A 27,605-nucleotide genomic window follows, 5' to 3' on the forward strand; every position below is an offset into this window, starting at 1 on the left:
TGCTACGCTGTAATCTCTGATCTTCAGTCGCTCTTGAAGCGACTGGTCTTCACCGGCCCTCTCGAAGACTCCTCTAGATTGGCGGCTTCAATCTCCGTGATTCGCGAGGAGACCGAGCGGTAATGCTTCTTCTCCGGCATCCAGAATTGATTGAGAATACGGTCCCGTAGATCGTGCCCTTTGCGATGAATATGTGGCCATCGACACCTACAGACCACCGATTGAAGAGGAAAGATCATGCCAAAATCTTATCCTCGACACCTCATCAGGGAAACGCTCGGCGTCGGAGACCAGTGCCTTGTGCAGCACTGCAGCCTCTTCGTATTGAGCACGATATTTATTCCAGTCACATGCACCTTGTGCCTGGTATAAGTGGACACCGAATTCGGCATTGTGCCGCATCACGGAGATGGCATCAGCGACTCGTTTGGTTTTGTCCTCCCATAGATGCTCCTGCCGACGAACCAAGTTTTCAAATCCTGTCTTCCATCGGGCTAGATTACTTTTGACACTGTCACAAATCAATGGGAAGTTGACATCGGGCGGACATCCTTGGTCCAGGTCCGATTCGTATTGTTCAAATTGCTATGCCCCGAAGGTGATCAGGTCCAGGAGTGCGGCTCTCGCCTTACCAAGGGATTCAAATCATCTGGAATGGCAGGTTTGCCTTGGTTATCCAATGGGCTGAGGAGAAGATTGTCACGCATCCCGACTCCCCACTTCATGGCACTGATGTTGAAGATGGAGAGCAATGGCGCAATTTCGTTCTCCATGAACTCAGCTTCGGATGGAGCATTCTCTCGACCCCAAGCCTGGCCAGTATCTTTCCAATTCTTCCGGCGCCAGTCCTTCAATAAACTCACACCGCCACGAATATGCGAGGCGGCCGCATCTAGATTACCTTGGAAGTATTCAAAGCAGGTGAATAGGATGTTGATCATGGCGATGAAGGGCAGATTATGAGGATCCGCGGTGACCTTGATGATGGCCCGAATGGCGCGGTTATACAGCTTCATAGGAAGCTCTGGCGGTCGAGTGCCTCTGCGGGGAGATTGCAATTGGTCCAAGGCGGCTTGTTTGTGTAGAAGGCCGAGGGCGGAAATTGCTTGGCGTACGGTGGCCTCCGCGAGGCTGAGCTGTAAGGCACTGCCCTGGAAGAGAGAGTGCTCAAAATAACCTGCAAGCTGTGGAGCCGATTGGTGAAAGAATCCCAAGGCATGTGGTTCGATGGGCAAATCGACTGCTGGGGTCGGGGGCCAGCAGTCGGGGTACCAGCGCGCGGGAGGATTTAGGCGGGACGTAGCCCTCGCATAATCGCCCTGTGCAGGTGCATCTCGACGTGGATCAGCCGAAGAACAGATATCCAATCTGCCTCGGGTTCCCACCAGATTCCTTGATAAGGACAGGGTGGTCGCTAAAGGGCAGAGGTCACGAGAGCACGACGAAAGTCCTTACCGAGTACACGTTGGTTTTTCCTCGCCGCATTTGACGCGACGGGCCCTGTCGTGATCTATGAGCGGGATGTACTTTTCGCCTAGGGTATTAAGGTATAGATCGGGAGTGTATGTCAGGGGCATTCACTTGCAGGTGATGCAGCCAAAACGATCTTTGGGCGTACTGGCTCGTCGCCGTACCATGGACCCTGTGCTCGACGTGTCCTTGATGGCCTCGACAGCCATGACGAAGGGTCCAGTAGTTGGGATGGCGAGGAAGGAGAGTCTCTTTCCCGTTGGGGGCGGCACGTGCGGCCACAAGGCCCGTTTTGTGCGGTGATTCATCCAAAGCGTGCAAATCCGAACAATGCCCTCTCCAACTTGTATAGTACCCTCAAGTATACCTTGATAGTCTCACCTATTGTACATAGCCATCCTGCGAGGGTCCATAGACTTCCAACGGTCGACATGACAGGTGCAGGCCCGCTTCTATTCTTATCCCGTGTGTAGTCATCGCCAGTTATCCACTTCGGGGTCGAAAATCTAGAATCCCAATCAGGTGCTTCAGTAGCAGCCCCCTTTTCGCCATCATCGATCCGCGAGAGAGGCCTGTTTCTGGCCGTTGCCTGCGCCATCATAATAGTATCCTGCTCTATCGTCCGAAGCACTCCGCTCCTCTCTCGACTCCCTCCAACCCGTCACGGCCGTCGGGTCCCCGCGTCATCGCCTCCCCCCAGCCACCAACTCCTTTTTCGCTCCGCTCTCCACGTGCTAATTGGACAGCTTCGATTTCACCGATTCGAACCTCTTGACGGCACCTCCTGTCACGACCATCATCCCCCTTCCCATCGGCTCGCTCTTCCTGGAACATCGTGTTGTGCGTCTGCTGCTGACCGCGCGGCAAACCCGGTCGCAGCCCTTAAATTAGCTGGTTGGAAATTTCTCCTGACCCCTCCTCGGCCCAATTCTAATCTGTCTCGTGTAGAGACAGATTCCTGCCCGCCATGAGCCAGGAAGGATTTTCGTTGAAATTCCGCCGTCCGTCCAGCAAACTGCACAAGGAGGCCCCTAGCTTCAGCTCGCGCATTCTTCGAGGTCATCAAAGCACCACCTCGCTCAAACGTCATCCCTCCGCCCCCGTCTACCCGCGCTCCTCGCCCAGCGGCAGTCGCGAGCACGTCCGCTCGCGCTCCAACGCCTCCGCCGCCTTTGGCTCCTCATCTTCCTCCCTCGATCACAGTGGCGGTCCGTCCCCCGTGCAGGACGAGGGGTCTTTCTTCTCCGGCTACAGCTCCTCGCGCTCCCGTACTCGCTCCAATCGATTCTCCTACGACCAACACAGCTCGGATGAATTAAACGCCCCCTTCGAGACGCGGGGCATGCTCAGCGCGCTGGATGAGAACAGCGCCGAGAACGACCTCCAGCCGCAAGAAGCCCCGGCCTTGCGCTCGCACCACACCAGCCCCGACCCGCGTGGTCGCCAAACGCTACGCCAATCCGCCAGCTTCACGGCGCTCCCTAACAGGATGGATCCCTTTGCGCATCGCGAGACCGAACGGCCTCCCCACGCCAAGCGGTACTCCGACGAGGGCAATGTCAACAAGGGCCCAACTCCGACGCAAACCAAACGGCAGAGCAAGAAAGCCAGTTTCTCGAGTTTCGTCAACAGCATGCTCGGCTCCCCTCGCAACGTCAAGATTTCCGCCCCGGAGAACCCGGTCCATGTCACCCATGTTGGCTACGACAACCAGACCGGGCAGTTTACCGGTTTGCCCAAGGAGTGGCAGCGCCTGCTCCAGGAGAACGGAATCTCGAAGAAGGAACAGGAGGAGCACCCGCAGACCATGATGGACATCATGCGATTCTACGAAAAGAACACCCGTGGCGATGACGACGAGGTCTGGCATAAATTCGATAACGCCTACAGTGGAAACACCAGCAACAACAACGGTCGCAGCACCTCGCCTCCCGGCAGCCCACGGTTCCCTCAGAATCACGAGGGCAGTTTTGAGAATCCCCGATCGCCGCCGCCCATCCCGCGAGGTGCGCCTGCGGTAGCACCAGCTCCTCAGGTGCCCGCCATGTCCCCGCCGTTGGGTGGTCTGGTGCCACACCGCGCTCCCCCGAAGCCGCCGACGAGCATGACCCCAGCCCGTCCGCCGCCGCAAGCGCCCATGTCTCAACAGTATGGTGGTGCTCCGCAGAGGCCAGTGCAGGACCCTTATAGCCATCCCTACGGTACCCCGCCCATCCCCGAATCCGAACCTCTGCCCTCTTCGTCTCCCCAGCTCAGTCGCTCCAGCTCTCGCAATGGCGCATCTGTGCCCAAGGCGCCCGGCATCATTTCCAACCCCACTCAATACCAGCAACAGCAGGAACAAGTCATGGCGGCTGCGCAGCAAGCGATCGCCTCCAAGCAATTGGATCGGGGCACCAGCCAGCGCCAACCCCCACCGTTGGCAACAAATGTCAGCCCGTCGACTGCGGATCCGCTTTCGGCTGGTGCATCGCCATCGACACGCGCTCCTCCGGCAGCGCGACCCCGGCAGCGCCAACGCCAAAGCAACATCACAGATGTTCGTACCCGTTTGTTGTCCATTTGCCATCCTGGTGACCCTACCCAGATCTACTACAACCTCAACAAAATCGGCCAAGGCGCTTCTGGTGGCGTTTTCACGGCGTATGAGGCCGGAACAAACAACTGTGTCGCCATCAAGCAAATGAATCTGGACCTTCAGCCTAAAAAGGACCTGATTATCAACGAGATCCTTGTCATGAAGGACAGCAAGCACAAGAATATCGTCAATTTCTTGGAGAGCTACCTTCATGGAATCGATCTTTGGGTTGTAATGGAGTATATGGAAGGCGGTAGTCTTACAGATGTGGTCACTTTCAACATCATGAGCGAAGGCCAAATTGCCGCCGTTTGTCGGGAGGTAAGTTCCAATCTCATACCAATCCCACACTGGGGTATTCCCTAACACCACTGGTCCAGACTCTCAACGGCTTGCAACATCTCCACTCGAAGGGTGTTATTCACCGAGATATCAAGTCCGACAACATTCTTCTCTCGATGGAAGGCAACATCAAGCTGAGTAAGTTTTTTTATTTTTTTTAGTGTTTTTTTTTTTTTTTTTGGCTGCTTTAGTATCCCCGCTCATGCTTGAGACTAATTGACTCTAGCCGACTTTGGTTTCTGTGCGCAAATCAATGATTCGCACAACAAGCGGAACACCATGGTTGGGACGCCGTACTGGATGGCACCCGAAGTGGTTACTCGGAAGGATTATGGACGCAAGGTCGACATTTGGAGTTTGGGTATCATGGCCATCGAGATGATCGAGGGCGAGCCGCCGTATCTCACCGAGTCGCCGCTGCGGGCTCTGTATCTGATTGCCACGAACGGCACCCCTACGATCAAGGATGAGCATAACCTCTCACACATCTTCCGTGATTTCCTGCAACTAGCCCTCAAGGTCGACCCAGAGAAGCGAGCTTCCGCTCATGATCTGCTGAAGGTATGTACACGCTCTGATTCTGCCATATTACGCTCATCGCTAACAAATTTAACAGCACCCCTTTATGTCTCTCTGCTCACCACTTACCCACCTTGCACCCCTCGTCAAGGCTGCTCGGATCAGCCGTGCCCAAGAAAAGGCGCAGAAGGGCGGAGCCTAAACGACAGTCTCTTGGTTTCCGATCGTCTTATTTGTTTCGGTTCTCATTTCTTCTCTTTCATTTGTCCATCCCTCTTCCCATCTCGTTTCAGATACCCCCATCACTCCGGATGTTTCTTCTAGATCCCGACATGCTCACCTTCGCATCATGTCGTCGGAGTCCAGTTTCAGTGTCCAATTATCTTTTTTTAACCACTTTATTTCCTGATGAACATCCTTCTGTGATGAAAATGATCTGATTTCACGAGCCTATTGTGGCCCTGTTCTGTTACCCTACCCCATGCTTATCCAATACTTTTTTTCTACTGGAGCGTTAGTGTTGTGTAGCGTTCTGTAGTCCTACTTTCAAAACCTCCTAGCATGGTTCAATGTGGTCCCAAATGGTGTTTAGGTGGGATTAAAAGCCTTCGACTACTCTGCATTCTTTCGTCTCCTCGTCTTCGCGGGTTTTAGAATGCGACGTCCTCCCCATTCGGCGTTTGGGATTACAATACGAAGTCTTTGGCCATGCAAGATATGTGATACTACAATTCAAATCATCAAATGCATCTCGATGCTTTCTTCGTAACATCTTGATTATTGAAGGAGACCCCAACGTGGGGAATGACTCTCAACTAACACATGGAATACTCATGCATTGCGCCCAAACGTATTGGATGGCCAGGTGTGAGTACTTGCAATGTGCCAATATGAAATGGAGCACCGTTTATACAAAACTTAGATGTAAGCCCGAGCGAATAATACGCAGCAGTGCAGTATCACAGTGGTGTGTGTTGATGGCATGTGAGGTTGTGTGGATGCATCGAGGTATATATCTCGAGCTGTTAGTACTTCGGGGCAGCACGACTCGGTGCGAGCGAGACTATGGCAGTGTATCCCTAAAAGAAGTATCCAATACTGGCGAAAGATGCAATGGAATTTGCAAGAGTCCAAAATGTAGAAGCCTAAATTTCTGATGAACGAAATTTTTCCTCATGCCGAATATAGAAATAAGGACGACAGCTCAAGGCAGACATGATCGCAGACGGGTCGCGAGCTAAGAATATCCGAGCTCACGAGCTCCGCGCCCACCGTCGTCATCGCGTGCTGACTCAGGTTTCCGCCCGGACACACCTGGATGCACATTTTCTTGACCATCGCCTTGTTTGACCAACAGAACCAGCAGGACCAGCACGATACCCAGCCTTTTCACTCCCTTCAGAGTTGCAATCACTCATCCGCCGCTGACCGAATCACCCTTTCCCGGCGGTGTCCCCTGACCCTCTCAGCTCCGCCCGCGCCGTGGTCCTCAGTCCACTCCCCGCATTTCGATCACCGTCGCTGGAAAAGCGTTAAGCACTCCTTTTTCGGCATTTAAAACCCGAGTAAGACGAAACGAGCCGACTGAGTGAACCGCAGACGCTGAGATCATCTCTTCTACTGGAGGCTGAACGAGCTAGTTGCTTGCGTTAAGGCCGAGGAGGCGGTGCCCGACTTCCCCGATCAACTACCACACCGTGACTCCCGTAGTTCATTGGAAGCAATCCGGTGGCAATGTTTCGCGCGCAACAGAACGCTTTCGACGATGCCGTCGGTAAGTTATCCAGGAATTCGATTGCAAGACTGTCCTAAGGAGCTCGCACGCCGCATCGCGTCGCCGATCTGCAAGGTCGTGGTCGATGCGCGCGAAATCGACCTGTACCATTTACTACAACAGTCGCTGACATGGATTGCTCCCTCTATAGCCAAGGCGACAGACGAGAATCTGACTTCCGAGAACTGGGAGTACATCCTGGTACGTGTTTCCGAACGACTGGCTGAGAAATTGTGGTAAAGGTAATGGAGACACAGGAGGCTGACATGACTTTTGCGGTGTAGGATGTCTGTGATAAGGTGGCCGCCGAAGAATCTGGGTATGTGCTTACAATTCACCGATATGTGTCGAGTGACCACGAGCATGAATATTGACTATATGGTGGTCCTATAGCGCGAAGGAGGCGGTTGCTGCCATGATCAAGAGATTGGCCCACAGAAACGCCAATGTGCAGCTGTACACTTTGGAGGTCCGTTTTTCAATTTGCGCGAATTGATGCGCGTGGAAGATACCGAAAGATTGTGCTGACAGGAATTTTTTTTAGCTTGGTAATTCGCTAGCCCAGAACTGTGGACCGAAGATCCATCGAGAGCTGGCGTCGAGAAGCTTTACTGATGCCCTGCTTCGTCTGGCCGCTGAGCGAAATACGCATCAGCAAGTGAAATCGAAGATCCTCGAGCGAATGGAAGAATGGACTGAAATGTTCTCATCAAACCCGGATTTTGGAATCATGGAGCAGGCATACATGAAGTTGAAGACTCAAAGTAAGTGTATTCCAACAAAAAGCGCTTGTGCAAAACTAACTCATCTTGTTGTTCTTGCTAGACCCGAATCTCCAGCCCCCATCCAAGCCCGTGAAGCAGCAGATTACCGACATTGATAGACAGAAGGAAGAGGAGGAACTGCAGATGGCATTGGCGCTTTCAGTCAAGGAAAGGAAACCTGTCCCTTCCCAGGCCTCATCTTCGGCTGCTGCCGCCGCATCTGCATCCGTCTCTGCCTCTACACCTGCCGCCGCCGCGGCCCAAGATGAGCCAGCTCTATCCCATGCTGTTCCTCCCGGCACATCCGCAGCCACTGTCTCGCGAGTGAGAGCTTTGTTTGACTTCCAGCCTTCTGAACCTGGCGAGCTGCAATTTCGCAAAGGGGATATCATTGCCGTCCTGGAATCTGTTTACAAGGACTGGTGGAAGGGCTCGCTGAGAGGCCAGACCGGCATTTTCCCTCTAAATTATGTCGAGAAGCTGGCCGACCCGACAGTTGAAGAACTGCAGCGAGAGGCACAGATGGAGGGTGATGTCTTTGGCCAGATCAAGAATGTTGAGAAGCTCCTGACGCTGCTGAGCACACGCAGCTCCGATCTCAATGTGCGGGAGAATGAGGAAATCACCACGCTCTATCATTCCACCCTTGCTATTCGACCCAAACTCATCGAGCTGATTGGGAAATACTCCCAGAAGAAAGGTATATACTGTGTTTATATACATGTCAAGGAAAATATCGATTTCTGACCATTCTGCAGATGAGTTCACCCAGCTGAATGAGAAATTCATCAAAGCTCGTCGTGATTATGAGTCTTTGCTGGAAGCCTCCATGGCTCACCCCACACAACCTCAATACGGTAGACCCGGCCCACAGCCTTCGTATGGGTACCCTGGTGCTGCTCCTGGTGGATATCCACAAGGACCTCAGCCCGATCAGCGATACTTCAGTCCTCGACCCCAAGGTAAGATCGAATCAAATCAATATGTGTTTCTCCTTAGACACGAACTCATTTCAATACCCAGAAACTCCGCAACCACAGGCAACCCCTTTCTACGGGGCTGAGCAGACTATGCCGTATCGACCCGCATCTCATTCCCCTGATCCTCGCTCCCAGTTTACTGGTGGACAGCCCCTGCAACCACAGCAGGCTCCGCAACAGCCGGCTGCTTCTGACCCATACCAACAATCGATACACCACCGCCCTCATTCAACTTATGACCACCCTCAAGAACTAGGCACATCTGTCTATGACTCGCCTGTTGACCATACTGGTGCTGGTCAACGCCCTTCTTACCCGCCTAGCGGCCAAGTGCCCCCCGGCTCTCATCAGCAGTTCCAACAGCAACAGGACTACTCCCCTTCGAATTACACTGGTGATGACTCGGGTCTGCCATCGGCCCCAGGCATGCCTCAGCAGTCTCCTCACCAATATTCGCAGCAGCCACTAGCTCAGGCTCCCTACCCAAACTCGCCCACTGTTCACCAACCACCACCGTCCCACCTTCCGCCTCCGGTTCCTGGAGCAGGAGCGCCCTCGGCCCAATACACTGCATTCAACCCGGGACCTTCGGGTCATGCGGCGGGTGGTGAGTACCAGGCATACCAACCGCCGCAGGGCGGCGCTTCTGCATCGAACCCCGCGTCCTTCTACAGATAAGCAATGGCTGGGTCGTAGTAGTGATCGAAGTCGTAGAATGAGTTCTGAATGTTTTCCATTTATGTTTCTTAGGCGCTTTGCTGGGCTTCTCCTGCCGTGTAACTAGCCAATCGCCGACTGCCGGCCGAATATTGTATGTCAGTACATATGATTAGTAGTACTCTTCCTTCACACCTCGGATTTTCGCAAATGTGATTGTCCCGTGATATTTCAAATAAAGTAGCATCTAGGATTTTGCTCCAAGTGTCTGTACTACCTTCCGTGGCCATCTCGGTCGGGAATTCTGTTTACATTTATCCACAAGTGTTATTGCAGAGCTCGGGTGAAGAGATAGAAAGGGATAGAATTCCTATATTTGAGATCTCATATCCATTGATTATCAGAAAATGTGAACTCGATCTATTTCATTGGAATGGGTAGATTGAAAATTGGCGGTCAACAGAACCTTGGACTGAGTAAATCTTTTAGAATATTAATAAAGTAAATATGGCTCCTCAGAAGCCACGTGGTATTTGCATTGATGCCTGGAGTCGAGACGAACAGTTTAAGTTTATATCAAATTAGGACTTGAGGTCAAAAATGGCTTAGCACGGTTGCAGATTCGAGGTTCCCAGTTGCAGTGATCGGGTCGGATCACGTGACTTATATCGTACCCTCGATCGCGGCGGCGGTGCCTAAGCCGAGTCAGTGACAACAAGCATCTGCGAATTGGCGCCCGCTTCCCCTGCGAATCCGCCAGCGCGGTCGGAATATCGTGACCACCACGGCCTATATATATACGGATTCTTCATTTATATACCGCTTTGCATACCATCAATCGTCTTTCAACCTTGCAACTCTCCTGATAGCTTCCCCGCAATCGCGTCCTCGCAGACGATGATCGGCGCCGTATGAGGCGTTGAAGGTGAAGCGCTTCAGGCCTCAAGAGCTGCTCGTGCACCACAATTCAGCCTCCAACAGAGCTACGCTATAGCCGAGTACTTGCACAGAAATCTTGCCGCAACCATGGAGGCTGACTGGGATGAGCTGGCGCGCATCCCAATGCCGCCACCCACCACACATGCTATGCCAACGATTGCGACAGCGGTCGCGTTTGATGATGTTATGGAACTTCTCTGGACCGGAAATGAATACGTGAGTACTAATTTGCCTCAAAAAATAAAGTTGCGACGGCAATGAATTTACATTATGTCTTTGAAGGGTCGAATCTCCTCCTTTTGCGGACCTGAACTCCAACGATATACTTCCGCACGAGCACATCCAGCCGCCGAGGGCCCGGTACGACAGATTCTATTCCACGATCGAGGTGTGATTTCGATATCCTCCAAGAGTGTGCATATGATCACTCGACGTGGCCTGACACAATGGCATTTGAACCACGACGAAATGGTAGATCTCCGATGCATGAGTTTTACGGCTCAGACGAACCGAATTCTTGTGGCTGGTTGCCAAAATGTGATGTTCACTGTGGACATCGACAAGGGAACGATTGTGGACAAACTGCCGACCGAGTATCATTATACTATCATGAAGAAGAGTCGATATCTCTGCGCGGCAACTGATACAGGCGCGGTAAATGCTCTCAGCCTTTCTGACTTCAGTGTTGTCAAGACATGGAAGGCTCATGGAACAGCTGTGAATGACATGGATGCGCGAAATGACTTGCTGGTCACCTGCGGCTTTTCCGTTCGCCACCTCGGTTCTCCGATCGTTGATCCTCTAGCCAACGTCTACGATCTCAAGACTCTACAACCCTTACCGCCGATACCTTTCCATGCTGGGGCTGCATATGTCCGAATGCATCCCAAACTTCATACGACAAGCTTTGTGGCTTCGCAGACCGGCCAGCTGCAAGTGGTGGATCTCATGAACCCCAATGCGATCAATCTGCGACAGGCCAATGTCTCTCTGATGCTTGGACTTGACTTGTCCCCCTCAGGAGAAGCTTTAGCAATAAATGATGCTGAAGGATCCATACACCTGTGGGGCTCGCCGACCAAGATACATTTCAATGAATTGAGCAAGGAGATGGAGTTTGCAGATGTTCCTACCCGACCACCGCCAGTAGACTGGTCACCCGATACACCTTTGAACATGATAGGGATGCCCTACTACCATGACCGCCTGCACTCAGCATGGCCTAGTCATCTTGTGTTTGAACTCGGCAGTCCGCCTGCTCCACTGGACCAATCCATACTTCCATATTTGCGCCCGGCTGAAGTTGGACACCACGCTCCAAACCCAAGGAAATGCCGGAGAAATCAAGTGGAGAACACGCGTGCGTTAGCCACTGCGGAGCCGGCATTGATCGCCCCCAAATTCCTCAGCGAAAAGGCTCGGGATCAAAGTAAATCAAAGTTGGAGAGCTCTGTTATTGACGCCGCTGAGGCTCTTGTCGGGGCCAAAATCAACGGCGAGAGTGACGATGATCCTCTGCTCAAGTACAGCAATGTTGAGATCAAGTACAGCCGCTTCGGCGTTGATGATTTTGATTTCAGGTACGTTTTATACTACCCCATGAGTACTTGCTGTCCGAACTAATGTCATTCTTAGATTTTACAATCAAACAAAGTTCTCCGGACTTGAAACCCACATCGCCAACTCCTTCACAAATTCCCTTCTCCAACTTTTCAAATTCATTCCGCTTTTCCGGAACCTGGCCCTTAACCATGCCGCAGGCTCTTGCATTTTTGAGCAATGTCTACTCTGCGAGCTGGGCTACTTGTTTGACATGCTAGAGAAAGCAGATGGGCAGAACTGCCAAGCAACAAATTTGTTAAAAACATTCAGCAGTTTCCGCGAAGCGTCGAATTTGGGCCTTCTGGAAGAGAACCTTACCAACAAGTCTCTATCAACCGCGATTCAGGCTGTGAATCGCTTTTTCCTGACTCAGATCGCACATGATTTCCGTATGATCCAGCCCAGCTCAGAAGATCTGGATCAGCGCCTTGCAACAATTGCGTCAGAATCAATACGCTGTATGTTCTGCCAGAATGAGACTGTTAGACCTGGCAACTCGCTCGCCAACGAGCTTCTTTATCCCAATATGGACCCAAAGCATGCCAGGCGGAATCCAGCATACCGATTTTCTAGCATCTTGCGTGCTAGCATCGAGCGCGAAACACAAAATCGCGGATGGTGCAATTACTGTCGGCGATATCAACAAGTAATGATCAGGAAAACTGTTCACCGGATGCCGTTAGTGCTCGTCCTCAATGCAGCTTTAACTAATCCCCTCTGCCGTCGATTATGGGCTGTGCCTGGATGGCTTCCTGATGCAGTCGGTGTCATTCTTGATAACGGACAAGTCATGTGTTACGAAGGCGATGATCTTCGAATGAGAATCCAGAGCAACACACCGGACCTTGTTGTGTACGATTTGGTTGGTTTGGTATCCGAGATCGACATCCCTGAGCACCAAAAGCCGCATTTGGTCTCTTTCATCAATGTCTCTGTGTCTGAGCGCAAGCAACAAGAACGAAGCAGATGGCACTTGTTCAACGACTTCTTAGTCACCGAGGTGGACCGTGACGAAGCCCTACGCTTCACCCAGCCTTGGAAGCAGCCTTGCGTGCTGGCTTTCCAAGTTCGCGATGCACGGCATTCTGTCGATGATTCATGGATGAACTCTCTTGACACGACTCTGTTGTTCCGCGAGTGGTCTTTGAACGGCGGTGAGCAGGTTGAATCATGCTGTACCCTCACTGAAGAAGAGAAGCCGCAGCCTGGAACACCCTTGGCCCTCGACACCGAGTTCGTGGACCTAGAAAAGGCCGAGATCGATGTCAAAGCCGACGGGTCGCAGGAGATTGTGCGACCAAATAAAAGCGGTCTTGCGAGGGTTTCTGTGCTGCGCGGCTCGGGCGTCAACGAGGGCGTTCCCTTTATTGATGACTATATAACGATCCGCGAACCAATAGTGGACTATGTCACTCAGTATTCTGGGATCAAGCCTGGCGACTTGGACCCGCGAACCAGCAAGCACAATTTGGTGCCCTTGAAGGTGGCCTACAAGAAATTATGGCTGCTCTTGAACCTTGGCTGTACCTTTGTGGGCCACGGCTTAGCCTCGGATTTCCGCAAGATCAACATCCAAGTGCCCAAGTCTCAAACCGTTGACACACAATACCTCTTCTTCCACCCGGGCAAGAACCGCCGCCTCAGCCTCCGTTATCTTGCATGGGCTGTCTTCAAAGAATACATCCAGGAGGAGCCTACCTCGGACACAATCCAAGGCCACGACTCCATAGAGGATGCGCGTATGGCCATGCGTCTTTGGAAAAAGTTCCAGGAGTACGAGGATGCGGGGATTGCCAACCAGATGCTTGAGGAGATATTCCGTGAAGGTCAGAAGCTGGGCTTTCGACCCCCTCCCAGGAATGGCACTGCTGCTGTCCTATCCCGTCCTGGTACTGCGATCACCATGCAGAACGACAGCGGCCGAAATACCCCCAGCGCACCTGACGCTAGTGCTGCTACCGCTGCTGCCACAAACGTGGCCGCCGCTACAGCAGCCGCAAACGCTGCACCTTCTAGTGCCCCTTCTACTCCCCGCCAAACGTTCCGACGATCGATCGCTTTGACTCCTAGCAATGGCAGCTTCTCTGGACCAGGTACGGGCGATTTCTTTAGCGAGAGCCCGTTGCGATAGGATATTTTACTTTTCTCTTCTTGGTACATCTGGAATTGGCCTGGTTTCATAGATAAGGGTAGCCCTAGCTAGTGATATCGTCTTCATAGGTCATGTCATGATCCTTGGCCGCACAGAAATGCAGTCTGGCTACTTCACGAATGCAGTAACCTTTAAAGTACACGAATTCTCTACTACCAATTGGGAAGGTGAGCAATGTTCTCACGAATGTTGTCACATGGTTTGGGGGGGGGGGGGCTAGCTGCCTTGGGTTAAATACAACTTGTGAACCAAGACGACGGCAGCTACGGCGGGGGGGAATGACGTGGACCGCCCGACGACGTCTCCCTCGCTTCCACAGTACTTGCTCTCCTCCACCTCTTCGACCGATCCTCTTTCTCTCGGATACCTTCTTCGTTCTCTCTGAAACCCCACCAATATATTCCCGTATACCTTCGCTCTCTTCTATTCGATTCACAAATCTTGCCCCTCCTTTCGGCCTCCCCCACCAACTTTGCGACCGGTCACCTTTCCTTCCATACCCGATACCCCACCACGCACGATGTCGAGACATCGTGTGAAAGCTGTCGGCTACGACGACGATGAATACTATGATGACGACGGATATGATTCGCCTGACCCCGAGGAGCAGGAGCTTCTGCAACGGACCACCGCCGAGGTTCTTCAGAAGCTTGGCGCGGGGCTGCCGTCAGTGACTGTGACCAAGGATGAGGTCCAGGAAACGCTCTATTACTACTATTACGACGTGGAAAAGTCCGTGAATTATCTGAAGGGTACGTTGGATGAATTGCGGCTATTAAATGCTTGTCAGGAGGCCGACTGGGCTAACCGGATCTGCACAGGCAAGAAGGAGAAGGAATTAAAAAAGCAGCAGGCTTCTGCTGCGGCACAAAAGTTAAAGAGCCAATCTTGTAAGTGCTTTTTTGATTTTCTTTTGTTGCATTAAGTCCTCGAAGTGTTATGGCTGGGTTCAAAGTGAGGCTATGTGCGCTTTGCTGGGCATAACAATTGTAGTCGCATTCGCACACCAGAGGTACGTATCGAGGCCCCTGGTAGCTTGAATTTTATTGCCCCTTTGATTCGAGAGTTTGGAACTGACGTGGCATGGAAGATTGGACTATGTTCTAACAGGTCAACCAGGGTCAGAATTCCCAACGCCTAGTCCCCCCAGCGCGCATTTTTCCGCGGCCGACTTCTTTCGCGATTGCCCGTGGCTCCATGTTCCTTCGCACCGGAAGGCAGATATCTTGGTTGAGCCCTTGTACCCTAGATTGGGCCTGTTGGGAGGTGCCCCCGAAGGTGGAGGCAAGCCCTCCAAGCTTGCTATGCTTGCCGCTGCGCGGAAGAAGAAAGAGGCTCAAAGCGCTACGTCACCACCAGAGACCGCGTCCACAAAACAGCCAGGAAGTGAAGGGGTACTTTCACCAGATCCACGAGCGGCTCCGCTATCACTGAGTGAGAGACTGGCCAAGAGTAAGGCGACGAAGTCGTCTGAACTCAGTTCTGGCCTTGCAGGTCTACGACGACCAAGCAAACCGAGCCCATCTGCATCCACCTCGCATGCGAACAAGCCTTGCTCATCCGAGCCTCGTGACGCTGTACCCGAGCCTAGCAAATCTGTCCCCGCACAGGTCCCTACAATGGAACAACGATCGGAGACAAGCAAGAGCCCAGAGCTCCAGCCGCGAGTATCTTCACTCCGCACCGAACCATCTGAATTCGCTCGTGTCATTGGCGGGACCTCCGCAGGGCAGACCTTGACTCAGCCCAGTCAACTACAACCGAGCGACCTCGATGTGCTAAAGATTTATGGCCTGGATCGTTTTGCTGAACAATTTTTTGACTTTGCAGGCCCCAGCCCCGACGACGTGGTGCTCAATGCTCAAAATACAGCAAAAGGTTTGGCCATTCGCAAGAAGGTATGAATTTACTCGCCTAATATTATCTAGGATTGAAATCCAAATCCGCCGCATCCAAGTCGGGTGACAAGAAGGCCCAAGATGATATGGCAAATGGCATGAACGATCTTTCCGTGCAAGAGAAAGTTACCGTGAAGAGCAAGAACTTGAATGTTCTTGACGAATACAATAAGTCCAAGCGGAAGAAGTCTGCCAACTTCGTTGTGATTGGTGAGTTTTCTTCCATCGTGTCGAATTGTAGAGGTCAAATCCTGATTTATCTTTATTGCAGGTCACGTTGATGCTGGAAAGAGTACTCTGATGGGGCGGTTGCTGGCGGACCAAGGCGCTATCGACCAACGAACTTTGGACAAGTACCGAAAAGAGGCCGAGAAGATCGGGAAGGGCTCTTTTGCCCTGGCGTGGGTGTTGGATCAAGGCTCGGAAGAACGCGCACGAGGCGTGACGATTGATATTGCGACGAACAAGTTCGAAACCGACAACACCGCATTCACAATTGTTGACTCACCGGGCCATCGCGATTTTGTGCCGAATATGATTGCTGGTGCCAGTCAGGCTGACTTCGCTGTGCTGGTGATCGACTCCAGCGTGGGAAAATTCGAATCGGGTCTGAAGGGTCAGACCAAGGAGCACGCATTGCTCGTACGCAGTATGGGTGTACAGAAGATCATTGTGGCTGTCAACAAGATGGATGCTGTGCAATGGGACAAGGGACGCTTTGAGGAAATCGAGCAGCAAATTTCGGCCTTCTTGACCACTGCTGGTTTCCAAGAAAAGAATATTTCCTTTATTCCTTGCTCAGGGGTCCTCGGTGACAACATAACTCGCCGCAGTGAAGACGCCAAGGCCTCGTGGTTCGCCGGCCGGACTTTGATCGAAGAGTTGGAGACCTCAGAGCCCTGCACCCATGCCCTCGACAAACCTTTACGAATGACAATTGGCGACGTTTTCCGAGGTGGCGTACAGAACCCGATCTCAATCTCTGGCCGTCTGGATGCTGGCAGCTTGCAGATTGGCGACCAGGTCCTTACGATGCCCAGCGGAGAAACGGCTTTGATCCGTAGTATCGAGGTGGACAGCGAGCCTAGCGACTGGGCAGTGGCGGGTCAGAACGTGGTACTGAATTTGGCGAACATTGATCCCGTTCATCTACGATCTGGAGATGTCGTTTGCCGCTCATCTTCTCCAATTCCAACCATCACTACCTTCACGGCCAAGGTTCTGGCCTTCGAGCACCTTATGCCCATGATGGTCGACGTACACCGTGGTCGACTTCACGTACCCGGTCGTATTGCCAAGCTGGTAGCTTCTCTAGACAAGGCCTCTGGAGCACCCATCAAGAAGCGGCCGAAAATCGTGTCTCCGGGCACTGTGGCTCGCATTGGGGTTGAGATGGACCAGGCAGTGCCACTGGAGGCACCCACCAGAATCGTTCTCCGCAGTGGCGGTACTACTGTGGCGGCTGGCCTGCTAGAATAGGTCATCAATGCATGTCTTGAGGAGCGAGACGTGTCCTCGTTCTATATGCCGCTTTGGCTTTGTGAAAAAGAAAAAAAAAATTACAAATACCGAAAAGTTATAGACGATGTAAATTAAATAAAATGCCTCCGAGAAGGACCCTTTGCTGTAAACCGCGCTAGTAGTTATGGGATTTTTATGATCTGTAGCTTTTTTTGGTGCAAGTAGATCATGGATTTGAAGTTCCCACCGTTCGGGGGCGAATGTATACACGAACTGCCCCTACGCCATACCCGAGGTTTGGTTACTCAGAACCGAGTTTTGCAGGGCGTCCCTGAGGCTACGTCGATCCCTGGCCTTGTTCTAGGCCCCATGCTTCCCTGCCCAGAGGATCGGAATGTACTGTCGATCCTCAAGGCTCTGGATAGGGGCAAATTGGTCCACCATAGCACACGGTGTCATTTACACTGACGATGTTGTACATGCCACCTGGCTTCGATCGGCGCGACGTGTTATGAGATGGCGTACGAGTAACCCATGAAACCCTGGAATCGAAATCCGCAATTCCAAAATTGGGAGCAAACGCTTAGCTGCTTCTAGCAAATTCGACAGGGTGGCGGATGCCTATTGGACAAGACGCAAGGAACTGGCTAGATAGACCCGCTCGGGCTAGCCAGTACGGTATAAGCTTATCTAAATAGGGAAGGCGGTGGGGCACTAGAAACCGCGGGTTCGCGCGTGGCTGAGTCATCGACTGGCGAATAATTCCCCAGCCAATCATGACGCGAGGAGTGACCTCTGCGGAAAAGGCCATGCTGGCCGCTGCGCGCAAGTCGGCCCTTCATACAAGTAGGCCCTCCGCGCTCGCTTTCCACTTTTCTTCTCCCCATCTCCTTTCGGGTCAACTCCCCCCGCCTTATTCGACAACTGTGAGGACACATCAGGTGTGCTTTTGTCGATTCACATATTTTTTCATCCACAATGGCGCGCCTCTCGCGGAGCAGCGCCAGCGCCGGCGCGTCCAAGTCTTTTACTTGGACCACCGTCTTCTACCTCCTGGTGGTCCTGATTGCGCCCATGGCACTCTTTGGCACCACGGCCCAGGCCGAGGAGAACGCTACTGAGAACTACGGAAAGGTTATTGGTATTGATTTGGGAACCACTTACTCGTATGTTGATATCCACGCTCCGGAATCCTGTTTAGCCGAGGAGACTAACCAGTTACAGTTGCGTTGGTGTCATGCAGCAAGGCAAGGTTGAGATTATCGCCAACGACCAGGGTAACCGTATCACTCCTTCGTACGTCGCTTTCACCGATGAGGAGCGCCTTGTCGGTGATGCAGCCAAGAACCAATATGCCGCCAACCCTACTCGTACCATCTTCGACATCAAGCGATTGATTGGTCGCAAGTACGATGACAAGGACACCCAGAAGGACATGAAGCACTTCCCTTTCAAGGTTGTGAACAAGGACGGCAAGCCCAACGTTAAGGTTGAGGTCAACAAGGCCGCCAAGGTTTTCACCCCTGAGGAAGTTTCCGCCATGGTTCTCGGAAAGATGAAGGAGGTTGCCGAGAGCTACCTCGGCGAGACCGTCAAGAACGCCGTGGTTACTGTACCGGCTTACTTCAACGACGCTCAGCGTCAGGCTACCAAGGATGCCGGTACTATCGCCGGTCTTAACGTCCTCCGTGTCGTCAACGAGCCTACGGCCGCAGCTATCGCCTACGGTCTGGACCAGACTGGTGATGAGCGCCAGATCATTGTCTACGATCTGGGTGGTGGTACCTTCGATGTCTCTCTTCTTTCTATTGACTCTGGAGTCTTCGAGGTGCTGAGCACGTAAGTTATGCCCTTGAGCTGTGAAACAGTTATATTCAGGACTCTAACATTGTCTGCAGTGCTGGAGACACCCACCTGGGTGGTGAGGACTTCGACCAGCGTGTCATTGAACACTTCACCAAGATGTATAACAAGAAGAACAACGTTGACATCACTAAGGATCTGAAGACTATGGGTAAACTCAAGCGTGAGGTCGAGAAGGCCAAGCGCACTCTGTCTTCCCAGATGTCCACCCGCATCGAAATCGAGGCCTTCCACAACGGCAACGACTTCTCCGAGACTCTCACTCGCGCTAAGTTCGAAGAACTGATCGCCGATCTCCTGAAGAAGACCCTCAAGCCTGTTGAGCAGGTTCTGAAGGACGCCAAGGTTAAGAAGGCTGACATTGACGACATTGTCCTTGTCGGTGGTTCCACTCGTATCCCCAAGGTTCAGTCTCTGATTGAGGAGTTCTTTGGTGGCAAGAAGGCCAGCAAGGGTATCAACCCCGATGAGGCCGTCGCTTTCGGTGCCGCCGTTCAGGCCGGTATTCTTTCCGGTGAGAAGAACACTGAGGAGCTTGTTCTCATGGATGTCAACCCTCTCACCCTGGGTATTGAGACCACTGGCGGTGTCATGACCAAGCTCATCCCCCGCAACACTGTCATCCCCACCCGCAAGTCGCAGATCTTCTCGACTGCGGCTGATAACCAGCCCACTGTGTTGATTCAGGTCTTTGAGGGTGAACGCTCTATGGTAAGTTTCCGTCATTCCCATCTTCCTTACCACACATCTGACTGGAGAAACAACAGACCAAGGACAACAACCAGCTTGGCAAGTTCGAGCTCACTGGCATTCCCCCCGCTCCCCGCGGTGTTCCTCAGATCGAGGTCGCTTTCGACCTTGATGCCAACGGCATCCTGAAGGTCAGCGCCAGCGACAAGGGCACTGGCAAGGCCGAGTCTATTACCATCACCAACGACAAGGGCCGTCTCACTCCTGAGGAGATCGAGCGTATGGTTCAGGAGGCCGAGGAGTACGCCGAGGAGGACAAGGCCATGAAGGGCAAGATTGAGGCCCGTAATGGTTTGGAGAACTACGCCTTCAGCCTGAAGAATCAGGTCAACGACGAGGAGGGCCTGGGTGGTCAGATCGACGAGGACGACAAGCAGACCATCCTTGACGCCGTCAAGGAGGCCATCGACTGGCTCGAGGATAACGCCGCTACTGCTACCGCCGAGGACTTCGAGGAGCAGAAGGAGCAGCTCTCTGGTGTCGCGTACCCGATCACCAGCAAGCTCTACGGCTCTGGCGCCCCCGCCGATGACGATGAGCCTATGGAGCACGACGAACTGTAAAATTATCTTTTGAGGCATTATCCATGGAGTTTTCTTTATTTGTTTTGTGTTTCTACAGAATCCGTGCGGGCCCAAGAGCCTGTCGCTTTGAGTCTGGCTCTTAAACCGACTCTAAATACCATGATACCTTTGCATCTTTCAATGTCCTTTTACGTCGTTGTAGCTGTGTTGTAAACCTGGTACATGTTGATTCCTGGATCGAGGGCCACCGTTCTGGAAGGTATCATCATGCTCTGTGGGTCGCTGATTCAGATCAAATAATGGAAATTCGCTAAAACAATAACATAATCGAATTTTTCGAGGAGTCAGATTGGAACAGGACAGAACGAAGATCTCGTCAAGTTGTACGATAGATTTTGCTTCGATACTCATTGTTATTTGGTGTAGACTGGAATGACCAAATTCTATTACATTCAATATCTCTTTTCTTGCTTCCATGGTATACACTTATTCGAGACAACTAATTGCCACGGGCAATCACCTCCTTGACAGTCTCGGCCACCACCTGGTGGTCATCCTCCTGCTTCAACCCACTGACAACCACCACCGCAACTATACCCTCAACACCGCGCACACGAATAGGGTATCCACCACCGTGGATAGCATACTCATCAGCCACGGCGCCACCATTGGCACTGGCCAGAGCATACTTCTTCACAAACGCACTCTCGATCTCATTCGCTGTAGCGCCAGCTGTCAACCCAGAGACGGTCTTCTGTCTCATAGCCCAGCTCGACACGCCCCAGCGCAGGACCGTGTTCCGCTTGCGTCGCACCCAGTTCTCATTATCCGGAATGGTCCCGCTCTCCGTTGCGTTCTGGAAGACGACGTGCAGCGGGACCCCCCCGGAGGTCGCGGTAGCGAGGGCGATGGAGATGAGGGCGGGCTTGCGGGTGCCTTCGGGCAGGGAGAGGATGCGCTCGCGCAGAGCGGTGCCGAGTATCCAGGCAGTGCTATTGGTGAAGGTATTGAAGATGTACTCCTGGCTGTTTTCTTGGGCGATCAGGACCTGGGGCTGTTGGGGTAAATGTTATCAACTCGTTGCTCAATTGAGGGGCGATGAGGAGGGACCTACGTCCAAGCTGGGGGCGGAGAGGGCCATTGTGGCGGAAAGTCTGCTTAGACTGAAGCAATTGAAGGAGTTGAGATAGTCTCGGGGGAGAAATCGCAAAAGGTCGAGGAGAAAAGGGCGAAGCGAGATGAGATGAATAGATGCAAGTGGAGCGCGCGGGTGACGTCGTCCATCAGGGTGGACCTTCCCTCTTTTGGGGTGGAGTCAGGCACACTCGAGCAGCATTACTACTGTGGTGTATATCAGAAGATGCAATATATTCGTAGAATGTACAAAAAACATACAGCATCCTGTATTTCATAGTAGCATGTATCACTTCGTAGTATGCGGCGCTCACGTAGTCACCAGGAGTTACTCCGATCGACCTTCCACCTCCCCCTCGTCTCCGCATCCTTCATATCCCGCGGGGGTAGATATTATGAGTCTTCACCACCGACCTCATGTCCCCCAAACGAGCTTGTGATATCTGCATCTCACGCAAAGTCAAGTGCAGCGGCTCCTGGCCCTGTGACACCTGTCGTGAAGCTCTCACCCGCGTCCCCTGCACCTATCTCAAGCCGCCGCGCAAGAGAGGCCCGAAGGTGAGGCGAGTAGCTCGACAGGACCAGGACGTGGATCAAATCCCCATTCCTCCGGGTGCACAAAGGAATGAAGAATCGGTTCAACCGGGTCCGCAAGGCTTGAATGTACCACAGAGGGTTGCTTCCGACGATGGGGCGCCTGCTACTATATCCAAGATGGTGCTGGCTCCCGTTGTCCGCCTCTACCAACAGTATTCGTACAGCGTTTGGCCGGTCATCAACGTCGACAGACTGTTGGACAAGATAGAGGATATCAATCCACAGACCACAGAACACGATGCGGGGAATCTGGCTTGTCTTATCACGGCTCTCTGCGCAGCGACGATGGCTCAATTGCAACTTGCCCCGATGCAAGATGGCTCCACGGAGGTGGATAGTTCAGTGATGGCTCAAACTTGTCTTCGCATGAGACGTCACTGCAATGGAAGCGATAGGGAATACTTTGATTTCTGGGGGATCTTGACCTCCTTCTTTCTGCATGTTTACCATGCCAAAGTGAACCAGCGCTCTGTCGCCATGATGTATATCCAGGAAGCCATTGCGGCGGCCAAAATGATTCGCCTGGATAATGCGTCAAGGAGAACAGATAAAATAAAGGGACTTTATGACGATTTTATCACGAACAAAGCACTGATTTTCCCCTTATTGTGGGTTTCGGAGAGGTAGGTCAGATTCGTCGTGCATCCTCGCCTCGTTTTCTTTAGCTGACAATTATTCAGAGGCTATGCAATGCATCTCGGTCGAACTCCGTCCTGCATCGATCCGCCACCACTCACGGACCTCAAAGATTCCCCTACCGATCTTCATGTTCAGGGATTACTGGATCTAGTCATGCTGTTCATCGCCTTCGATCAAATCTCTGTTCGTGGGAAGTCCCAGAACGAAATCACTTCCGCGACGCATCTTACAGATACTGAGAACAAGCTGTCCTCATTGCGCCTGAACATTGCGGGTCATGTCTCGACTAGAACAGCAGATTGTCACATCACACGAGAGTGGATGAGGACAATCCTATGGCAGGAGGCGTTGTCTATGGGTCTATTATCCTCGGCCACTTCGACAGATATCATGACCTTCGGCTTCCCTGCACAAGTCAGTCGTGACCTGCTTCATGCTTTACGATTTTTCTCCGAGACCGACTTGCTGCCTCTTGGACGAGACCAGGTGAGTATTGCTCCCGAACTCAGGCCGTGGCAAAGATGCTAACATCTCACTCAGCTGTTAAAATGCTTCGAAGTCGCGAATTCCCTCGCTGATACCGTCCTCCTCACAGCTTCTAGCCATCACTCGAGTTTCCAGCATGCACCACAAGACTTTTTGCACGCCCTTTACCAAAAGCTTTCTCCATTCCTTGAACAAGATCCCATATTGAACTCCATTCTTCGAACCAAAACAGCCGAGGTACTTGTAATGGCACCCGCCCGCCTACTGACATTGGAGCCTGGCGGAGTTCATATCAATGGCCGTATTGGCCAAGGCACCATCGAATATGTGCCATATAGCGATACACCTGATGAAGATGACCATTCAAATCCGATAGTTGGAAGCGGTAGCCCTCAATTGATGCTATCTGCAAATGGTTATTCCAGGCATCTCAGTGACTTCAGATAGCAGCGAAAACCAATGCTCGGCGATGCAGATCTAATTGACATTCCTCATTGTCTCACTGCGCAATTTGAAGGACAACTCGCCCAGCAATGTCTCCCTTCTCCATCTCTTCATATACCTGAGGCAATTCCCTGAATTGCCGCACCTTGATAACAGGCTTCACCACACCCCGTCGCACAAGATCAACCGCCTCCATACACTCCTTCAAGGAGCCAACCAAGTTACCCGTGATTCTCAAACCCTTAATCACAATCGTACAAATAGGCGTCTCCAGACAAGGACGCCCGGGCGGAATGCCCACACAACTCAAGCTTCCTCCGACCCGCAACATTTCGCATGCATGCGCAAATGCCTTCGCGTTGCCGGCCGTGACGACCGCAGCGTGGGCGCCGAGTCCGGTGATTTCTTGTACCCTCTTGATGGGGTCTTCCTTGGCGAAGTCGATGAACTCCTGTGCCCCAATCCCGAGAACGAAATCCCCTTTACCAGGCCCGGTGTCCACACCAATAACCAGAGCACCCTGGGCCCTTGCGTATTGAACTTGAAGAGCTCAGCGACCATCGCGTTCAAGTATATCAGAGAGAGGTACATACCCGCCAAATGTCCGAGTCCTCCGCCAGCACCAACAACCACCACCCATTGACCGGGCTTGACATTCGCATTCAGTACCGCCTTGGTCAGGTTAGCTGGAAAGTTTTACCCTCAAGTACCCGGTTACATACCTTATAAGTCGTCAACCCAGCACACAGAACCGGTCCCATAACCACCGGGTCCACATCACCCGGCAACACAGTCAGGTAATCCGCGTCGAGAGCAATATATTCCTGAAAACTACCATCCTCATGGTGCAAGTGATTGGTACTCTGCACACAATACTGCTCGGTACCAGCAAGACAAAACTCGCATCGTCGACAAATCCGACTCGAGAATCGGATCCCAACAAGCCCACCAACCTTCAGACCGTTGCCATGTGTGATGTCCGGGCCTAGCGAGATGATCCGACCAATTCCTTCGTGACCGCCGATGTGGGGAAGTTTGATTTTCGTGATGGGATTTCCGTCTGGACCGGCTGCCGTGCCAGATTTGGTGTGTAGGTCTGGAATCGGGTAAGTGCTGGTCTTTTCTTGACCGAGTTTCTGTGCTTACCACTCTGGCAGACACCCGTGTACAAGACTTTTGCGAGGACTTCGTTGCGTCCTGGTGTTGGAACTGGGTAATCTGTTTTGAACTCGACTGCACCGCCAAGGTCGCGAACCAGGGCGACTGTTTGGGTTTGGGGGAGATCAATAGAGCCCATTATGGGGGGAGTGCGTTTGGGAAATGTCGAGAGAAGAGAACTGCTATATGGAACAGACATCGAGACTGGATTCAAGGACCTATTTATGTCCGTCATTCTCGTACCCATAATATACCATCTCGATCGTTTTCCGTGTTCCACGGTTCGTTACTAAATCCGATGGAAGAGGGATGCATCATGTGGACAACAGTCCCAGTCAGAGCGTGGGATGATCTTTCATTCAGCGAGTAACTGGCTTCCAAGTCATTTCCGCTTCGCGTCTCGACCAAGCCGAGTATCGCAGTCTGCTTGCTAGGCTATAGTTCTCCCTCTCCGTGTGGGGGTGCATGCAGCTCTCGAGGCCCATGCGCATAGCTTTGCGATGGGGTGGGTACCCGATTCGGAGAAATATGATAATTCTCCAAGATGTACTTGCCAGCTTAATAATGCGAAAGAAGGGATTTTGGTTACTGTTAATGCAGCTCTCTGCACGTAAAGCATCTTGTCGAGCGCACGAACCTGTCATAATTGGTTGCAGTCCACCCCTCCGGAGAATTGGTTCGGAGAAATACGCTGACCCGCTGACACAGCATCGCGAAGTAGTTAACTATATGGCACCCCTGAAGAAAAAATCCGGTCCCTACATACTCCACTCATTCTATCATGGTTTATGTGATAGCCCAAGAATAGTTCCATTTCATACCTGGCCAATCGCCTACTCGGCCATCTACCCACAACCCAATGACCAGCCATCTGATCACCTTCTGTACTCTAATGTCTCAGATTTCTCAGCGTCCAAAGGCTAAGAAAGAACCCTAGAGTTAGAGCGAGATACTCATTCTTGTAGAATAAGGAGTCCGAAATTACATCAGATACTAGAAGATCCGAGGAGGGAGCGTGGTTAATGTAATTCCCACCCAACATCATGAATTCATAATCCATTTCACTCCCGACACCAGCCACGCTAGTATGTACATCCCAGTCGCCATATGAATACTCTACCTAGAGCCTCTCAAAAAGAGTGCCACCCTTATATACAAATTCGTGATCAAACCGAAGGGAAAGGCTCATTGAGAATTCTATGTAAGTCTCTCCCGATGCATGGCCCGCGGCATAGAAGCATATTTGGCATTTCGCTCTCGGCCCACCTCGACATCGTCGCTTTGCCCCGAAACCCGAGGCCGTGCCGACCGACAGGTTCGTGGACTGGTGAATAGTAGCTCGCCATTCGCTTGCTTGCGCAGCCAATGCGCCCGGAGTCGATCAAGGGCTGTTTTGAAATCGTCGAGGATGACGGTGTCGCAGAGGCATTTGAGAATGAAAGATAACTGGAAAAACGATGTTACAGTTAGCATATCTACTTAAGCTCAATTTGTCGTAAACGTGGATGAAGGCCAAGAGAATCTGCGACAAGTGCAATCAAAGGTTGGAGGTCATACTTTCCCAAAACGGCTCAACGCCAGTAGGCAGCTTTGACTCCCTAAAGACGTTAAGGACACTGCATGTATCCACGACTATAAATGCAATCGAAAGACACATCGCCATAAGCATAACTCCGAACCGAGGGCTGACTAAAATCAACTCCCAAAGTTTGAAATTGTACTCGCGCTTGATGGTCCAAAAGAGCGAGATGGTTGTGAAAACCCACCAGGGGTCACTAGAGGACTTAGTAATTCGGCTGGATCAAATATAAAATACTGAATTGTGCCTGGGACATTTATCTTTGATGAGGGAGATGCCCAAGGGGAGCTTCATACCGGAAAAGCGGTTCAAGCGGTCGCGTCTTGAGGAAGATCTTGTTGATGTTGTTGAAATAGGTGAAGTTTGCATAGATCTCGAGCACCCAGTAGGGCCAGCAGAGAATGACGGTGATGATATAGAACATCGAAACATTCCGCGACAGAAAAGGCCGATTCTTCATCCACGCAATCACGTTGTGCAAGGCCCAGGAAACATTTAGCCCGATCGCGGTGACAGAGAGGTACCAACCATATGCCGGCTCATGAGCGAACATAAACGTGCCATGTGCCATCGCAAGAATCAACTGCTCTCGTGCTGGTTAGGCGATTACTTGGAGTAGATTGCGCGGTTGTATGTCTCGGATTTTCTGGGGTGGCATAGACCCCGGGGGTTTTCGGGAAATTAGGGGATCGGCTCACCTCAGCGAAGATCAATTTGTGAAGAAGAATGTGTTTCTTCATATTGGCGACAGTAATGGCAGCCATGATTAGTAGACTCCCGACCATCAAACCCTGGCCCCAGGCTTCGAGGACCAGCCCGTCAGGATCGGTGGGCCGAACAACTCGGTCGGCCATGGCAAATCAATTCATGACCAGATTACACGGATGCAGAAAACGATGCTAGAGCGACGCGAGTCTGAGAAGTGGATTCTGCAGTGCGAGTGAGGAAAGGGGAGAGGCGATGGAGTGCTAGAACGTGGAAAAGAGCCGACTGTTCCTCGAGGGCGTCACACACAACGCGGTTTAAAAGGTTCGTTCCTAGGAAGCGAAAATCCGGAGGCGTAATTCTAGTCGAACCTAGTAGGCGCTGTCTTAGGGCTGTTGCTAGCAGGGCGTGGCTTGGTCAGTGCGATGATGAAGGCGACCTCCCTCGGAAGTCGTGATGCTGCAGAAGAAAGAGACATTCCAAGCAGAACTGCTTCCCCAAGGAAGGTCGCCTTAAGTTGACGACTCGCTTACACAAAGAGAGGCGCTCCGATCCACCAAGTGGCCCCGTCTTAAGCTGCATGCCTGCCT

General features: G+C 52.2%; 10 protein-coding genes across 10 annotated transcripts; 6 read left to right on the forward strand and 4 right to left on the reverse strand.

Moving 5' to 3' along the window:
* Positions 1 to 602: 602 nt before the first annotated feature.
* On the reverse strand, positions 603 to 1,679 carry N7532_008564 (uncharacterized protein; the record flags this gene model as incomplete). Its single annotated transcript, XM_056621056.1, has 2 exons — positions 603 to 1,319; positions 1,635 to 1,679. 2 exons carry the CDS (start codon positions 1,677 to 1,679, stop codon positions 603 to 605), a joined length of 762 nt encoding a protein of 253 aa, XP_056471862.1.
* A 758-nt stretch (positions 1,680 to 2,437) lies between these two features.
* On the forward strand, positions 2,438 to 5,111 carry pakA (mitogen-activated protein kinase kinase kinase kinase STE20; the record flags this gene model as incomplete). The annotated part of the gene is made up of 4 exons (XM_056621057.1): positions 2,438 to 4,369; positions 4,429 to 4,528; positions 4,617 to 4,951; positions 5,007 to 5,111. 4 exons carry the CDS (start codon positions 2,438 to 2,440, stop codon positions 5,109 to 5,111), a joined length of 2,472 nt encoding a protein of 823 aa, XP_056471863.1.
* Positions 5,112 to 6,674: 1,563 nt separating this feature from the next.
* N7532_008566 (ESCRT-0 subunit protein HSE1) lies at positions 6,675 to 9,105 on the forward strand (the record flags this gene model as incomplete). Its single annotated transcript, XM_056621058.1, has 7 exons — positions 6,675 to 6,884; positions 6,968 to 7,002; positions 7,077 to 7,152; positions 7,228 to 7,447; positions 7,509 to 8,147; positions 8,206 to 8,409; positions 8,471 to 9,105. The coding sequence occupies 7 exons, from the start codon at positions 6,675 to 6,677 to the stop codon at positions 9,103 to 9,105; spliced, it is 2,019 nt and encodes a 672-aa protein (XP_056471864.1).
* Positions 9,106 to 10,110: 1,005 nt separating this feature from the next.
* pan2n2 (poly(A)-specific ribonuclease) lies at positions 10,111 to 13,756 on the forward strand (the record flags this gene model as incomplete). The annotated part of the gene is made up of 3 exons (XM_056621059.1): positions 10,111 to 10,239; positions 10,306 to 11,603; positions 11,659 to 13,756. The coding sequence occupies 3 exons, from the start codon at positions 10,111 to 10,113 to the stop codon at positions 13,754 to 13,756; spliced, it is 3,525 nt and encodes a 1,174-aa protein (XP_056471865.1).
* Positions 13,757 to 14,297: 541 nt separating this feature from the next.
* N7532_008568 (putative translation elongation factor EF-1 subunit) lies at positions 14,298 to 17,154 on the forward strand (the record flags this gene model as incomplete). The annotated part of the gene is made up of 6 exons (XM_056621060.1): positions 14,298 to 14,529; positions 14,599 to 14,667; positions 14,771 to 14,789; positions 14,868 to 15,655; positions 15,706 to 15,885; positions 15,947 to 17,154. The coding sequence occupies 6 exons, from the start codon at positions 14,298 to 14,300 to the stop codon at positions 17,152 to 17,154; spliced, it is 2,496 nt and encodes an 831-aa protein (XP_056471866.1).
* Positions 17,155 to 18,114: 960 nt separating this feature from the next.
* bipA (Hsp70 family ATPase KAR2) lies at positions 18,115 to 20,312 on the forward strand (the record flags this gene model as incomplete). The annotated part of the gene is made up of 4 exons (XM_056621061.1): positions 18,115 to 18,302; positions 18,361 to 18,975; positions 19,035 to 19,710; positions 19,767 to 20,312. The coding sequence occupies 4 exons, from the start codon at positions 18,115 to 18,117 to the stop codon at positions 20,310 to 20,312; spliced, it is 2,025 nt and encodes a 674-aa protein (XP_056471867.1).
* Positions 20,313 to 20,772: 460 nt separating this feature from the next.
* Positions 20,773 to 21,414, reverse strand: N7532_008570 (DUF967 domain protein; the record flags this gene model as incomplete). The annotated part of the gene is made up of 2 exons (XM_056621062.1): positions 20,773 to 21,327; positions 21,388 to 21,414. 2 exons carry the CDS (start codon positions 21,412 to 21,414, stop codon positions 20,773 to 20,775), a joined length of 582 nt encoding a protein of 193 aa, XP_056471868.1.
* A 410-nt stretch (positions 21,415 to 21,824) lies between these two features.
* N7532_008571 (putative C6 transcription factor) lies at positions 21,825 to 23,576 on the forward strand (the record flags this gene model as incomplete). Its single annotated transcript, XM_056621063.1, has 3 exons — positions 21,825 to 22,627; positions 22,685 to 23,129; positions 23,184 to 23,576. The coding sequence occupies 3 exons, from the start codon at positions 21,825 to 21,827 to the stop codon at positions 23,574 to 23,576; spliced, it is 1,641 nt and encodes a 546-aa protein (XP_056471869.1).
* Positions 23,577 to 23,628: 52 nt separating this feature from the next.
* N7532_008572 (zinc-dependent alcohol dehydrogenase) lies at positions 23,629 to 24,870 on the reverse strand (the record flags this gene model as incomplete). Its single annotated transcript, XM_056621064.1, has 4 exons — positions 23,629 to 24,113; positions 24,167 to 24,245; positions 24,296 to 24,669; positions 24,720 to 24,870. The coding sequence occupies 4 exons, from the start codon at positions 24,868 to 24,870 to the stop codon at positions 23,629 to 23,631; spliced, it is 1,089 nt and encodes a 362-aa protein (XP_056471870.1).
* A 1,058-nt stretch (positions 24,871 to 25,928) lies between these two features.
* N7532_008573 (uncharacterized protein) lies at positions 25,929 to 27,164 on the reverse strand (the record flags this gene model as incomplete). The annotated part of the gene is made up of 4 exons (XM_056621065.1): positions 25,929 to 26,206; positions 26,289 to 26,506; positions 26,607 to 26,893; positions 27,009 to 27,164. The coding sequence occupies 4 exons, from the start codon at positions 27,162 to 27,164 to the stop codon at positions 25,929 to 25,931; spliced, it is 939 nt and encodes a 312-aa protein (XP_056471871.1).
* Positions 27,165 to 27,605: the final 441 nt, after the last annotated feature.

This window comes from Penicillium argentinense (genome assembly GCF_028826775.1).
Source record: "Penicillium argentinense strain IBT 30761 chromosome Unknown utg000009l_segment0_segment0, whole genome shotgun sequence".
NCBI lineage: Eukaryota > Fungi > Ascomycota > Eurotiomycetes > Eurotiales > Aspergillaceae > Penicillium > Penicillium argentinense.